Below are 13,484 nucleotides of genomic sequence, written 5' to 3' on the forward strand. Positions count from 1 at the left end.
ACATGAGCAGATTACAGTAACTGCAAGTCATTATCTTAGAAGAACTCCATGATTTTTTAAAATTGCCTCTTCCACTAAGCTTTAAGGCTTTAAAATGTGTTTCCTCCTGCTTGATGCAGCTCATTTACATGTGCATCCTTAACGACTGCAGCATATTTAGTCCATCACTAGAACTAAAGCCAAGCACTGGGGGGGACAGGTAGCTCAGAGCAGGATTATACTGTCATACATTTTACATCTCAAAGTGATTCCACAAAAAAAAAAAAAAAAAAAAAAAAACATCAAAGCAGTGCGACAACATAAACCTCTTTTAGTAATATGGATTTATGGCACCAAACAGCAAGCTTATGATGAGATGCCAGCTGACACAACATCTTAGTGCTGCATTGGACTCAAGCCGAGGATCTCCAGCTGCTCTTCTGCTAACCCAGTCACCCATATACTAGGGATTATGTACATCCACTGGTAAATATGCATAAGCGATCTTTTGAATGGTTTCTGTAAATGTGTCAGTCCTTCTTGGTGTTTCGAATGAACAAAAGAAAAGTCTAATTTTAATGTTCCAGGGCACCAGAATAGATTTCAGTAAATGTAATCTGAGCGTACTCTATCTGTAGTCAGACGTAATAACAGTTACCGTATTTTTCGGACTGTAAGGCGCTACTTTTATCCCACACTTTGAACCATGCAGCTTATTGCCCGGTGCGGCTTTTCTGTGGAATTTTTCTTCTACCATCTGTGGTTCATTGCGGTCTTAAAAGAGCTTTTAAACACATCAGCTTGAGAAATAATCAAAGTTATGTTGATCCCTGTTAACCAAAACACCAAAGTCAGATTTTTAATGTTTGGCTGGCTTATCTAAACTTATTTGTTAAGAAGGAAAATGGATCGGTGATAAGTATGACTGGTGCATGAAAGTACAAATATTAAAATTTTTCTTAGTGCTTGTATCTCGTATGCAAACAGACCCATGATGTCCAGTCACTCAGTTAGCCCCCATCATGCCACTGAAACACGGTCAGAGGGTTTTTAATTAATTACAGCATAGATGGGTTCTAGCAGCTGAGCAAGTCAACATTTAGAGCACAAGTACCTCAACGTTACGACCAAGTTACCAAATGATCTCCTCCTGAATATCATGCACTTTGTGGAGAGATGAATATACAACGCACTGTATCTGTCACCTGCATGACTGCAGAGATACCAGCAGAACAGAGATCAATCAAATGAAAAGCTTCAATAAGCAATAGAAACGGATGTCCTGCAGTTCAAGATCTAAAGACTATAGTCATCCTCATTACCACATGTTTCAGCCTCGACATCCACATTAGCATCCAGCATGGCTTGAGAGTCATCAGCTCAAATAACGGCGAGTGAACTCCGTGCAGCCGGATGCTCTCACTGTCCAAACTTTTTCTGCCTGTCTGGATGGAAATGACCTTGATGAAAAAAATATGTTGGAAGTTTAGTTCATGAAACTTGTCTTTAAATTCCCATTGCTTACTACTGCTCTCGCTTTCAAACTTCAGTTGTTCTACTTTCCTAAAGCCCTGCATTAAAAATGTATATGTTTTATTATTATTTTATGTTATTGTATTCTAAGGTAGCTCAATAATAAGGAAATGCACCTCTAAGCATTTAATCTCCTGCCCACTTTCCTGCTGGATTTTCTGTTCACGTACAAATTACAGTTGACTTTGTCTTTCGGTAGATAACAGCTCAATCAGTAAACTGAGCAGAGACCAGCAAAATAAATAAATAAGTTAACATTTTTCAGATTTGGGTGGGAATTAGACCACCCAAATCTGACCCAAATTTTGCCAGCTGGAGGATAATAAAGACTAGCAGAAGTGAAGGGATGTGGAAAAATTCGACTTCATCCATTCTACACGGATCGGTGTCGAGCTGCAGCCGTCATCACATGAAGGGTGCAGACGTCGCCGCCGCAGCCTCACGCTCTCATCACGTTCTGCGCGACTTTATCACTCCCGAATCTGACAGTCAGAGCACAGCGTTTCTCTGAAACTGGGTGATTTCTGGTGGATCAAATGTCAGAGCAGATTCTGGCTACAGGACCCGGGGGGCCAGTTACTTCATCATCGCCACACACTGTGTGCAATTTGGACAAATTCCAGTGCAAATGAATTCAGGTCAAGATTTTCTCCCTCACCAGGAAACTCGGTGATTCAGCGCCTCAGCAGGATGAAGATTAGTTCATGGAGCAAAACCAGCTCCGGTTGGTCAAGCAACCTATTTCATCTCTGTTGTTTTAGACACTGGGGTTTGCAGAATTTATATTTATCCAATTAACAATTTGGAGAGAAATCCGCCTGATTTCCACCTTAGGACAGTTTGCCCTAACAATGGCCTTGGGAGGAGGATGGGTCGCCAGAAAAGTGTCAATTTTTAGGAATATTGGAGAACAAAGTGTCTCCCAAGGGTAGAGATAAGCCTGAGCGATTACAGAAGTCATGCATTATTTATCCAGGTTATCCACGTGTGCTGTTTCTGGGCTGGTCTGACTTAAGCCCTCTGATTGGACACACCTCCTTCCCCAGCAGCAGTCCCCATCCAGGCGGGGCGGGACCAGACCAGCCTTCACACCCATGATTGGTCTATAATAAGAAAATTTACATCTTTTTCTGACTGGGTGCCAGAAGCATCTTGTGCGTTATAAATACAGCCTGCAGCCGGGAAAACAAAATGAGCATCGACACCCAAGGGATCCGCGAACAGACACCAGCGCTCCATGATCTTTGTGAGGAGGATGGTGCAGCAAGCGCTTCGAGTGTCCGTCCGCAACGCCCTCCCCCTGGTCAAGTGGATGGAGAGGTGGGGCGAGAGCGCAGCAGCGCCTCCGCTGGGGAGCGACCGGCAGGCGGTGAGGACCCTGGACGACATGCCCGGACCGACGGTCGCCGGCTTCGCCTGGGACCTGTTTGCCAGGGGGGGTCTGACCCGGCTGCATGAGTTACAGGTAAGGAGGTGAGGCTGAAAGGGTTGGGCGCTCCGAGGGGGAACCCATCTTCAGCTCACTGATTATCCCTGCCGGGTTTTTGTTTGTTTGTTTGTTTGTTTTTAGGGTGGGGGGATTCTGGCAGCACATTTTAGTCAGTGGCGGTGCTTGCGTTAATGGTGCCCTGGAAGAGTCCCTCCTTCTGCGCCCCCAATCCTTCCCAACAGACTCTGGGTTTATATTCTGCATTTTAATTATTTGAATATTGGTTAATTGACTGGTAATTGTCATTTTATTCAGGCGTGAAGGTCAGAAACGGTGATGGAGACGAATCTGGCTCCAAACAATACAGCCTTCCTTTTACATTCATTTTCAAATGAAACCATTAAATCCTGACATAAGACTATTAATGACTCTGCAGCTTGATCAGCTGCTCACTATGTATGTATTTCTTGAATCTTAAAATGTGTTTTGAAGGATCCCTGCTGAACATAGACCAGCAGTTCCTGAGTGCAATCCTGGAGGCTTCTCCAACACACATGAATCAGTTTAATGGCTGCTGATGAGGGAGTTCAGCCATTTGATGCAGGTGTGTTGGAGCAGGGATGCATCTAAAAGTAGCTCTATAAGGATTGGACCTTGCATCCTCTGGTGTAGAATAACTCAAATAGGGATTGACCAGTTTCAGTATTTTGGAGTTTGAACTTGAAATGATAAAATGCAACAAAACAGTTCTTTACAAAAGCAGCACAATTATCCTTTAATTTAACACCAAATGTTATGTAATTAGCCACCCTGAGAAATATTTTTTGTTTTAGTGCTTTTTGTTGTCCTAGTGTTCCTGGTGCTACACTACAGGCTTCACATGTGGATCTAGAGATTTTCACATGGGGATCAAAGAAGAGGCAAAGAATGTAGCTTTGCTCACCAAGATGTAAAAGGAGCAAATAGAATAGCCATAAAAATGCTTTTAAGTTTTTTAATATATCATTTTCCAAGAAATCAAAGACATTTCGGGTACATGACGAATTTCTTTCTGTGCACCTAAACAGTTTCATCCTGCAAATATTCATTCCTGTTGCTTTTTACACACTGCTTCGCTATGCTAAAGTTAGCTAGAGCTTAGATGAAAGCAGGTGATTTTATTTTTTTTTAAAGAAGATTTTTTGGAAAAACTCCTCTCACAGTCCGTGGTACCCACAGGCAAATAAATAGTGATGTTGCACAAGATAAATTGTTAAAAGATTCCAGGAATGTCACAAACTCTGTCAGACTGGATGGGCACACTTTGTCATTTTCTCTGTTTCTTACCAGACATTTCATTGCATAGTCCATCTCATTTGGGTGTAGTGCTTGTATCCCCCCATCACCTTACAGCAGTTTGACAAGCATCCATCTCAGCCATCACTGTGATTTTATAATCTTCTATAACAAGAAGGAATATACTGACTCTAAAGGCATCTTACAGAAAGTAAAGGCATTTTACAGCTTACATTTTTAAACCTGGTGTTTTAAAGATGGAGTCGACACACTAGAAGTGATCCAATTAAAGGACATATATAGGGATGGACTCAAACAATCTTTTACTTCTTGCTGGTTAGACAGATAGTTCTTTCTTTCCACTCAATGTTTCTTTTAATCCTGTTTTCATTCACTGACCAAAACATTGTCTTTGTTTTGCCATACTGCATGAGTTCTGATTTAGTTTGCAGTCAGTTTTCATGACAAAGTAAGAAATAAAAGGTTGTTGACCAACTCAGGGGAGTGTCCAGAAAATGCTGAAAAGGTGACCCAACTCTGCAGCTGACAGACGTAGCTATAGATAAATTGATTATATTGTTTATTCATAAAAATAACTTTGCATATTGGACTGTTTGTGCACAGGGCTGACCAAATATATAGAGGGTGGCACTCTCCCCTCTTATCCCCCTTTAGTCGCAACCCTGGATGCTTCAGAGCATTTTATTCAGAGCAGAGAAATTAATTTTTTTTTCCTATAATGTCATCCAAAATATATTCAGTTTATGTTTCAGTATTTGTGTGTGTGAGCTCAATATATCAACCCCCATCTGTTCATTCAGAATTATGCCTAAGACGCCATGCATTTTTAATGCAAACTATTGCATTTTAGCCCAATTTTTTTTTCACCAACGCCCTCCAGGCATCCCATTTTCTGTTCTGCTTCAATCTAACAGAGACTGCAAATCAAAAGAGAGCGGATGAAGAGATGAAGCCAGTTATCTCGTAGCCTGCAGGGTTTTCATAATCCTCTCTGTCTCTTTCCCAGCTGGAAGGAGTGCAACGCTATGGGCCCATGTGGAAGGCGAGCTTCGGCCCCATCCTGACGGTCCACGTAGCAGACCCGGCCCTCATAGAGCAGGTCCTGAGGCAGGAGGGCCAGCACCCAATGAGATCGAACTTTTCATCCTGGAAGGACTACAGGAAGCAGAGAGGACATAACTTTGGACTTTTGACTGCGTAAGTGTTGCTGCCTCCATAAACGCCAGTGATTCCAGTTCAATAACTGGCTACAAGAAAAAGCAGCCAGTTGATGAAAAAATAAGCAGTTCAGATGGGTGGTCCGTCTAAAAATGTTACATGTTAGCGATGTTAAATAAAGGCCTCTATTTGGGTCAGAAATGTGAAAATGATCCTATAGAGAAGATATTCAATGGATGGCACAATGGCTCCATGTTAATTGCCCATACGTTTGATGCATGACCCACATGATGACTTGGATTTAGTCCATTGGTTATTACTAACATCACTATTCATGCCCACAGCGAGGGAGAGGAGTGGCAGGAAGTGAGAAGTCTCTTGGGGAAGCACATGCTGCGACCGAAGGCTGTGGAGGTTTACGACGAGACCCTGAACAGCGTCGTCAGCGACCTTATTTCCAAACTCCGCTTTTGCCGGTCCTCCCAAGGCCTCGTGACTGACATCACCAGAGAGTTCTACCGCTTCGGCCTCGAGGGTAAGGCACCGCGTCGTCTGAGAAGGACATCCATGAAAACCAACTTGGATAACCAAAATAGCCTCTCGCTGCCTCGCATGGCATTAAAATTAAAATATTTCCTACAAGACCCCAAAAAAGTAGCTGTTATGCAGTTAATTATTTTCTTCATGTCCTCTATTGTCTTCTTTTTTTCCCCAGGTATCTCCTCTGTGCTGTTTGAGTCCAGAATTGGATGCCTGGACCCGATTATTCCCGAGGAAACGGAGCGCTTCATCGAGTCCATCAAGACCATGTTTGTGATGACTCTCTTCACCATGGCCATGCCCAGCTGGCTGCACCGGCTGTACCCTAAACCCTGGAAAACCTTCTGCGACTGCTGGGACTACATCTTTGAATTTGGTAGGCGAAGCAAACCGAGCCACCAACCTGAAGAACATATCTTAAATATTTCTTTAAAACGTTCGGCACGCAAAGAGGCTTGAACTGATTCTTGAGGATATTTTAAAGAAGGATCTAGATGGGCTCCAGCTTGAAGGGCAACATGTAAACATAAACGAATAAATAAGTACAGCGATCTCCCATTGGTCGTTGAAGACTTGCACAGGACTTATGAGAAGCTGAGGCATCAAACATGTTTAAAATAATCAGCCTTGATCGAGAATTTACAGATTAAAGTCTTTAACCCTCACGCACTGCAAGCTCCTCTGCCCTGAATGTCGAGCGTGTTCTCAGAATAACTTTATATGGCTTACCATTAAGGCTTGAATAGATCTGCAACATCCTTGCCTTATTGGCCTTTGATTTCCTTTTACAGCCAAAGGTCACATCGACCAGCGCTTGTTGGCCGAAGCCAACAAGATTGCCAAAGGGGAGAAGGTCGAGGGCCGTTATATCACCTACTTCCTCTCACAGACGGGGCTGCCGATGAAGACTGTCTACAGCAATGTCACAGAGCTGCTTCTGGCTGGAGTCGACACGGTAAGACAGAGTTGTTTTTATTTCTCCTGGCAGATTTTACTTGGCTCAAAGTCCAGAAGTAGGTTAAAGCTGTCCTGTTGGTTTTCACCTCAGATTTCCAGCACTATGTCCTGGATTCTGTACGAGCTCTCCCGTCACCCAGAGATCCAGGATGCACTCAGGAAGGAGGTGTTGACCGTACTGGAAGGTCGAAAGATACCGGACAGCAGAGACGTGGCCCGTATGCCCCTCATGAAGGCCACAGTCAAGGAAGTGCTCAGGTACAACTCAGTTATATTGATTTATCTGCCGTTTACATTTTTCATCCTGTCTGACATTTTTGTTTGTTTGTTTGTTTGTTTGTTTGTTTTTTCCAGGCTATACCCAGTTATTCCTGCTAATGCACGGGTCATTTCAGAGAAAGACATTGAGGTGGGAGGCTACCTCATTCCTAAAAAGGTGAGTCAAAGCAACATGTGAAAATACTTCTAGTTGTCAAACAAACTGGATTATCATCTAGATCAACTTTAGTCCACGAGGTCCAGAGTCCTGAAACGTTCTGATGCATTCCTGATCTAACACAACCAAATCCAAAAGATGAATTACCTCTAGCATTTTGTTAATCTTTACAAAGTCTTGATAATGGACAGATAGTTATCAAGTTCCACTATGTTGAAGCAGACACACATCTAAAACTGACTGATATAAGAGTCGAGATCAAAGGTGGACAGTCTCCCTCCATATGGACAAATGTCCTGCATGTCGTAGATGAAGCTTCGCCCCACGAAGTGTGTTCATGCAGGGTTATAATACATAAAACACGCAAGATAGGACTGGAATTTCTCATCCTGATGGAGCTTCAGGTTCTGTCCCCTAACACAAATATTTTTGCATTTTACAACCCATTTGGAAGTCTTTTAGAGGAAAAACCTGCTTTAAAATGTAGGTTTTTTTATGTACAGCTTTCACTGGAAGTCCAGGGATTTTAAAAAGTAATAGCTAATGCTTTGATTACACTGTTGTAAAATTTTATGGTCAGGCCAGCATTTCCACCACCAATTGTACTCTCGCTGAGCAGACTGGGTTAAGCCCAAATGCCCAATATGACGTCATATTAGTCCAATGACAAACATAATGCATTATTATGTCTCATGCTTGTTGCAAGCAGTGACTTTTTTTCCTGTCTTCCAATAAATGGATTGATGCCAGCAGCTCCACCCTAGCCGTACCATTGTCCTATGGACTTGCAACTGGAGGAAGCCCACAAATAGTGCGGTTCTGGTCAATTGTATGGGCCACTTTTACAATGGAAACAGACAAAATGGTGTACAGAGCCGCACCGATCTGGGCCGTTCCGCTCAGTGGAAACCCACTTTTCACATTCCCAATTTGGGTTTCTGTTCTAAAAAAACAATAACAGCATGAAAGCAGTTATTACAGGACTTTTCCCTCATCTGTTTTTCTTTGTCTGGACTCTGATTCTTTTGAACTTGTGAACTGAAGACGTTCATGTCGGGGATGAAAGACTTACTTGTGTCTAACAATAAACTGGCTACAGTTGCTTTGGGAGGATAAGTAGTCTGGCATTGGATCAGTCATCCTCTGAATGATCTTCTGAATCTGGATGTAATTTCTGTTAATATTAATGGTTCATATATCCACATGCTGGCAGAGCAACTTTCTAGATACATGTAGGGAAAAATCAATTTGCAAAAATCTAGAAAGGTCTCACTATACACCTGACTAGAGCTTCTTCTCCTACAGACCTTGATCACTTTGTGCCAATTTGCCACATCCCGGGACCCGGCTGTGTTTCAAAATCCAGATGATTTCCGTCCCTATCGCTGGTTTAACAAAGATGAGGCTCATCACCCCTACGCCTCAGTTCCCTTTGGCGTGGGAAAACGCAGCTGCATAGGTCGCCGGATTGCGGAACTGGAGCTCTACCTCGCTGTATCTCGGGTAAGTTAGCTTAACTTAATCCTTTGTTTTTCTGGCGTTGAGAACAGGTGACTTGCTATGACCCTTTGACCTGCGGAAAAGTCTTCACTTGCAATGCATAGCTTCACCAATCAGTTTTTGCTCTAGTTCTGTATCTTAGGAAGGTATTTAACAAGAATCTAAGGGGGCATGTGCAGTTTTCAGTTTACAGGGATTACAACACAAGACTGAAACTACGTGACAATAATCAGATTAATTTCTAACTAACAGCAGGTTTAACTGAATGTAACAACTGTAAAATATGACGTAATAATTTGGCTTTACCCATGACCTATTTTCTGGAAACAGATAAACTGTGCTAATATTAAAGTATACGAGCATCGTAACTCTGCTTTTAGTTGCTTTTGAAGCTGCTACCAGCTAACAAAATCAGTGTTACGGTTTTGTTAAATTTGAACTAAAATCTTATCAAACTTGTATTTACATTTATATCCGAGATAAAAGTTTGTCTGTTTAGCTGCCTAATAATGACACAATTGCTAATTCTGCTAGGAAGCAGAATCGAAAAGCTAGTTAATTCTGCTTGCTAGCAGAATTAGCTAGGAAGCTAGCTGGTGTCTTTTTAAGGAAAAGCTTTACCTGTTTTTTTTTTTTTTCATGCTAAAAACAGCTTTTCAGTCACTTAATCAGAAACTATTAAGTGATTTGAATGCCTTAAAGGTGCCCCACTTCATTTTGAAGTTGAATTTATGTTGTATTAAGACTTTAAAACCTATATTTGCACTTTTTTAGCTAAGCTTTCTGCTCCAGAGAAAAGGTTTTCTCTTGAAATCCTGAACTACGTCAACTCTTACTTGAAAGACTGGGCCTACTTTGGGTCACTAGGTAGTTGTGACCCAACTACCAAGTAAAGGGGGTAAAATGACATGTGGAGTACCTCAAGGCTCCATTCTTAGGCAACATTTAATTAGCGTCGTCACACTCTCTCTTGCTCACATTATAAAGTATTACAATCTTTCTGCCTATTTCTATGTGGGAAGACTGGCATCTTTATTTTACTGTCACCCCATGGCCATAGTCCATTACTGTCATTGAGTCAGGTTTTCTGTCATATCAGTGAGTGAGAGGCAGACAATACAGAAGTCAGGGATTTTGGTTCCAAAAGTACAACATTAAAGATCGGGAATCGAGAACCAAACCAGGAAAATGGTTCATATCACCTCAGTCCTTTAATCAATGTCGTGGCTCCAGAAACAGTTGGTGTTGCAAATTTATTTTAGAGTTTTGTATTGGTACCTTGTCAGCTATTTTCTGCCGAGTTTATTTCTGAGAGTCGTCTCTGACAACATTAATATTTCTTATGACATTTACTAGCTGTTGACTCAATGTTTAGGCAAAACGAATAAGAGCACAAATTACAATTAGAGGATTAAAGTCATTAAACAAATCTCATTCCTTATAAATTAACTGGATTACTGGCCGAGGGATTTCCCATAACGGCCCAGGACTTACTTCCTTATTTGCTTATTTGTGTATTAATTTTGAGTTGCTGTGTTGTGTTCCTGCTCTCGTCAGATCCTGATGGAGTTTGAGGTGAAGCCAGACGCTGAGGGTAATTCTGTGAAGCCGATGACTCGGACGCTCCTCGTTCCTGAAAAAGCCATCAACCTGCAGTTTGTTGAACGATGAACTCCTCCTCTGATCCTGATGGGTGAACGTGAGCTGTCCCCCGCTGCCACCCAGGCTGCCCTTTACTCGGGCTGTGTGAGGTGGAGAGAACAGGCAGGGCAGCGTTATCGCATGCACCACAAGGCTGCTCAGGCGCAGCAGTTCATGTCAAAGCGGGTCTTCGACCTTTGACACAGTTAGGAGAAAAGCCCACCTAATCTGCAGCCCGGCGCGTGCTGGCCAGCACATAACGATGGAGAGAGGAAAAAAAAAAAAAACCCAGCAGTCTTAACGGCGCATTTAATGCTGAGAAAGATGTGACGGAGAAAACACGAGTTACCTGTCTGCACTGTTTCTGGAGAAAAATCTTTAGAATTTCACGTTGGACTCATCAGATCAGTTCAAGTGACGAATGAATGCGAGCTGTGCTTGAATTAAGTGGATTTCTTTTTTCTTTTTTTTTAATCTTGTAAAACCTATGAATTTGAAATCTAGCACTATTACACACATTTACTGTGTCCTGAATATGTGAACATTTTGCGTTGAATCGTTGGAGCTGATTGTAGTGCAGTGAGAAAGCTGTGCAGGTGTAATGATTACCATGGTGGGACCAGTACATTTTGTCAGGGAAAATGTTTTAAAAGGCAGCTATTGAGAACATACCTGTGTGATGTCACTGAATTCACAGGTGTAATGTCCTGAAACGGGAAGTACAGTGTGCCAGGTCATCTAAATGTCCAAGTTACTGATGTGGCATTATTCTGCAAAATCTTTTGGATTTCACCATTGTATTTATTCCAGTGTGACACAATATGATGCTGCTTCTGTAAATGTCAATAAATGTGTATCAATAATTGACGCTTAAGTCAATTAAGCATTTGAAATCTGTCCTGTCCGTGATTGATTTATTCATGTAGCTATCCATCCATTCACTTATGTCCGCAAAAGGGGGTAAAAGCAGCGGTTTGACATGAAACGCTCCCAAAGCATCACAATGTTGATGGAGAAATGAATAACTTATATGAATAATATCCGTTGGAATCTGACACAATTCAATAGATTTTACCTGGATTTTCTAGGAAGGACAAGTTGGTGCTTATATGTGAAGTGGAAGTAAAATGTTGCATGGTTTTCAATATTTTTTGCAAATAAAAGTATGAGAAATGTGGCAAGCATCTTTATCATTTCAGCTGGAGGCCTTTGCGTGTTTCTCTTTCAGCTTTCAACTTCTAGAAAATCAGAAGTTTAAATTTTTGCACATTTGTGAGTTTTTACGCATTCTTCTTTGCAAATTATTTCAAGCAGATTGGATGGAGAGCATCTGTGAAAATTTTTTTTTAAGTCTTTCCACAGATTATGGATCCTTAGATTTATATGTGTATTTTGACTATGCTATTCTAATAGATACATTTGCTTTGATTGAAGCCATTGTGTCTCTGGTCGTTCTGCAAGAAAGCCAAAAAGTTACATTTTGGTCTCCTTTTCACCAAATCACTTTCTCTCACATTTTTGCAGAAGATATTTAATGGAGATCTTCATGTCATTTTTTTCTACACTTAGAGCCACCCTGTCATATTCTTCCACCTGATCTGCAGATCTATGCAGCTCTTCAAGAGCTACCATAGGTTGCTTTTCTGATACATGTGCTTCTTGTCCAGCCTATTACCATCTTTGGATGGTCATGTCCTGGTTTCCAGTTTATTTTTAAAAAATGGAGTAAGATGAGCTCTATGGGATGAAATCTTGTGGAGAACTTCAGCTTTTACTTTACTCATACCTACTTGCTTTGATAATTTTTTTAAAATGACATCTTGTTCAGTGATGTTTTTGGACCAACCTGACAACATCTCAATTTATACTGGCATTAAATTACACATAGAGGGAATCTGTTTACCAATTTGGTGACTTGTAAAGCAATTTCTCACTCTGGATTTTAGTTTTGGGGACCAGTGAGCAGGGACTGAAAATGGATTCTTGCCACTTTTCAAATTTTACTTTTTAAAACGTCCAGAAGTTTAGTGTCGGTTCGAGGGGGATTGATTGGGGTGTTATAGCGCTCCCTGGATTGGACACCAAAAACACCCCACAAAAAATAACAATTTCAAAAACGGGAAATGATTGTTGACCAAGACCTAATTTCACATCCTATAAACCAGTGGATGGCAGAGCAGCATTACTTGGTCATTATGCAGGTAGAAGGGTCAATTCTGCAACAAAATGTTTGACGCTCCACTGAGAAGTTTCAGAAACGATTATCAAAAAGCAGATTATGCTAATATCACATGACTGTAGTCAGCAAGGAGAACTAGGAGGCAGAGCTTCACCAAGTTAAGGAGAACTTATATATTATGCAGCATTACAAAGACGCATTTCTAGAGTTATATAAGTTGGTACCTGTTTCTTTGACATTTTATGTTCACCAGTGCACTGTGAACACAGTTTATGATGTTTGTTTAATTGGTAAAAATACTACGGTACCTGTTCAACCGCTGACCAGGAAAAAATCTTGAGGATCTCGATCAAGACATGGACGACTTTCCCTTTCTACTGCAACAACAGGTACATGTTCCTGTGGCGGTGACATCTGAGAGGAAAGAATGCCCCATCTTTTGGCTGTCACTGCAAAATAAACACTTTAATGGTCTTCTGAAATTGCAACAAATACATGAATAGGATGCCACAGACATCAGCAAAAATTATTTATTTTTAATCTTATTTCAAATGGCTCTATTTCGAAATGAAAAACTTGGTATTTTGTTTTTGAATCTTAAAAAGTGTTTGAGCAAAGTCTAAACAAAACATTTTACATGTTTTATTTGAGTCTGAAGGTTTTATGTAAAAACCAAGTGACATATGCATACGCTAACAATGCAAGCTAAAGGTGTACATCCTTCCACTGATGCAGTAAAACATGACAATATCTTACTCACACTTGAAAATTTTATGCTTAATGACAATGCTTAAAATTACCTCTGCAGAACTTTGACAATAGATTTCAGCCATTCC

At 41.2% G+C, this 13,484-nt stretch overlaps 1 protein-coding gene across 1 annotated transcript; it reads left to right on the plus strand.

The window, feature by feature from the left end:
• Window positions 1-2,656: 2,656 nt before the first annotated feature.
• LOC122834207 (25-hydroxyvitamin D-1 alpha hydroxylase, mitochondrial) lies at window positions 2,657-11,362 on the plus strand. The gene is made up of 9 exons (XM_044122407.1): window positions 2,657-2,977; window positions 5,244-5,434; window positions 5,740-5,930; window positions 6,111-6,311; window positions 6,727-6,890; window positions 6,984-7,150; window positions 7,247-7,328; window positions 8,634-8,831; window positions 10,386-11,362. Exons 1-9 carry the CDS (start codon window positions 2,750-2,752, stop codon window positions 10,497-10,499), a joined length of 1,536 nt encoding a protein of 511 aa, XP_043978342.1. The 5' UTR covers window positions 2,657-2,749; the 3' UTR covers window positions 10,500-11,362.
• Window positions 11,363-13,484: the final 2,122 nt, after the last annotated feature.

This window comes from Gambusia affinis, linkage group LG07 (genome assembly GCF_019740435.1).
Source record: "Gambusia affinis linkage group LG07, SWU_Gaff_1.0, whole genome shotgun sequence".
NCBI lineage: Eukaryota > Metazoa > Chordata > Actinopteri > Cyprinodontiformes > Poeciliidae > Gambusia > Gambusia affinis.